Source organism: Phaethon lepturus, unplaced genomic scaffold (assembly GCF_000687285.1).
Source record: "Phaethon lepturus isolate BGI_N335 unplaced genomic scaffold, ASM68728v1 scaffold32479, whole genome shotgun sequence".
NCBI classification, from domain to species: domain Eukaryota; kingdom Metazoa; phylum Chordata; class Aves; order Phaethontiformes; family Phaethontidae; genus Phaethon; species Phaethon lepturus.
Window position 1 is genome coordinate 284 of NW_010566094.1, and position 2322 is coordinate 2605.

The window sequence follows — 2322 nt, forward strand, 5'->3', positions numbered from 1 at the left end:
GGCGCTGGGACAGACTGGTTCCTGCTGTGAGCATCAGAGGAGAAGGCTGCTCGCAGTGGGGTGACAACAGCTCCTCAGCCTCCCACCGTGGCCGCCCTGGACACACCTCCAACCGTCATGGGGTGGAAGAGGTGGGTCCATTCCCGACCTTTACCTCTTCACTGGTAATTTTTCACTCAAAAGCAAGCTAGCATTGATGCTTTCTTGCCTGTTTCTTGATCGTGCTTTAATCCTTATGCAGGTTTTAGCCTCTGTAGCCGCAGCTGAATAAAGAGCTTGCCCATACCCAGCTGTAGCGTGTCTGTGAGGGGCTTGGTGGCACAGGGAGGAACAGGACCCATCTGCCATTTCCAGGTTGACTACATCTCCTTCCCTCTCCTGCCCTGCACTCTCCCCTTGCGAGTCCCCAGAGCACCCCAGCCCTCCCTGGGACACCATCCCAGCTGCATCACCCTTCCTGGCCTTGCAGCGCCATGGGAGCCCATCCCTGTCCCCCCACCACCCCCAAGCTGGGCTGGCACAGAGGGGAGAGGAGAGCAGGGCACAGAGGGATGCCACAACCCCCTCAGGATGGTGGCACATGGCACAGGTTAGGGGCTGGCTGTGACTGCAGGGACATTTCAGCGCTAAGAAAAAACATGGCACAATCATCCTTTATCAACACTTTTATTTACAGCAGAAGAGACCCTGGCCAGGATGGCTGGCGGCACCGTGCCGGTGGGTGCAGCGGGGGCACATTCCTCCAGGAAAAGGCCCCCGCTGCTAATGTGCAGCCAAGGCAAAACGTCCTTGAAAAAAGCAAGACTGTCACTGCAACGTCACACCCCAGGGAGGGGGGATGTAGCAGAAGCCAATTCTGCAGCAAGTCCGTGCTGGGGGCCGAGCCTTCAAAAATGTCATCTATCCCCCTGAGCACCCCCCAGCACGGGCAGAGTGCCCGCTTTGCTCCCGCAGCACCGTGATTTTTATCAGCAATGATTTGTGCGGGGTGTCAGGGCTCGGCTGCCTCTTTAGCAAGGCTGTGCTCAGCCCCAAGCCCCTCATCACTGTCCCCGCCCTGCTGCCGCGCCCCCCACTCCCGCGTGCTCTTCCTTCCAGCGCGTGAACTTCTCCGAGGTGAGCGCAGCGTCGCTGAGCAGCTGCTCCAGAGCCTGCAGCTCCACCAGCTTCGCCTGCCGAGAGGAAGGGCATGTTTTGGGGTGGCTGCCCATGGGCAGGGGGCTTTGGGGGATTAGGGGGCCGTGGACTCCCACCTTGAGCGTGCTCTGCAGGGCCCGCACTACATGCACCTTCTCGTTGATGTGGGGGTTCTTGTTGCGCCGGATGAAGGACTTGTGGCACTGTTCCTGTGTCAGGAACCGCTGCCGCCCGATGAGGGACACTCCTCCCTGCTTCAGGCACCGCATCAGGCACTCGAGATCCTCCCCAGCAGGGTCTGGGGGAGGAGGGGGCACTGTAGCAGGCGGGCAGCTCCAAAACCCCATGGGGCTGCCCCCGCGCATCACCCTGCCCCAAGAGCATCCTGAGAGACTACATGGTTCACACTCAAATACATCCCAACTGGAGTCACTCCCAGCACACACACGCAAAAGGGTGGTCCTAACTTCAATTAAAGGGTGCACACAAGGTGACAAGGTGACAGATGACACCCCCCAGCACCTACCCATAGGCGAGCAGGGCTGGGGGCTGCCCTGGGGGCTGCTGGCTGTGCTGCTGGGCTCACCGCTGGCCGGGAGGAGCTGGGCTTTCTCCGGGGCGTTTTGCAGCCTCTTCTTTGGCTGGAGGAGAGACGAGGTGGGAGTTGAGATGAGGATCTCCCATCCCCTCCCCAGGATCTCCCGTAGGGCCACTCACAGAGTCACAGCCATGCCGGGGGGAGTCCTCATCAGGGTCCTCGGCTTCTGTCTCACTGTAGCAGTCTGGAGGCCATGGGTGAGGATGGTGGGAGTGGGAAGACCCAGGCTGCCCCCCCAGCCCTCCCCAGGGCTGAGCATCACCCCAGCCCTCCTCTCAGGGAGGATTCCTCACATCCCCCAAATCACAGGCAAAGCTCCCAGCGGTCCCACGCAGGGGCCATAGTGCCAGGCATGGCTGCCCCACCGGGACCCCTGACCTGTGGCTCCGACCCTGCCTCCCACCCCGGGAAGGGCCCGTTACCTTCCTCCCGGTCTGGGACTGCCTGGTGGGCCAGCGCGTACTTCGTTTTGGCTGTTATCAGGTGACTGACCCACCTGGGGAAAGAAAGGATGGACGGACGGACAGAGGGTCACGGCCAGCCTGGTGCGGTGGGAGCGGGAACAGACCGCCACCCGCAGGCGGGTG

General features: G+C 61.6%; 1 protein-coding gene across 1 annotated transcript in view; it reads right to left on the reverse strand.

Annotated features, from left to right (window-relative positions):
• Nucleotides 1-1076: 1076 nt before the first annotated feature.
• The window catches only part of CNKSR1 (connector enhancer of kinase suppressor of Ras 1), a gene marked incomplete at both ends in the record, with an annotated part of 1969 nt that continues 723 nt past the window's right edge, over nucleotides 1077-2322 (reverse strand). Inside the window, 5 exons of the mRNA XM_010295381.1 lie at nucleotides 1077-1172; nucleotides 1254-1435; nucleotides 1724-1778; nucleotides 1855-1919; nucleotides 2158-2231. Of these exons, the coding sequence (XP_010293683.1) occupies nucleotides 1077-1172; nucleotides 1254-1435; nucleotides 1724-1778; nucleotides 1855-1919; nucleotides 2158-2231 (472 nt within the window). The remainder of the gene's footprint in view (nucleotides 1173-1253; nucleotides 1436-1723; nucleotides 1779-1854; nucleotides 1920-2157; nucleotides 2232-2322) is intronic.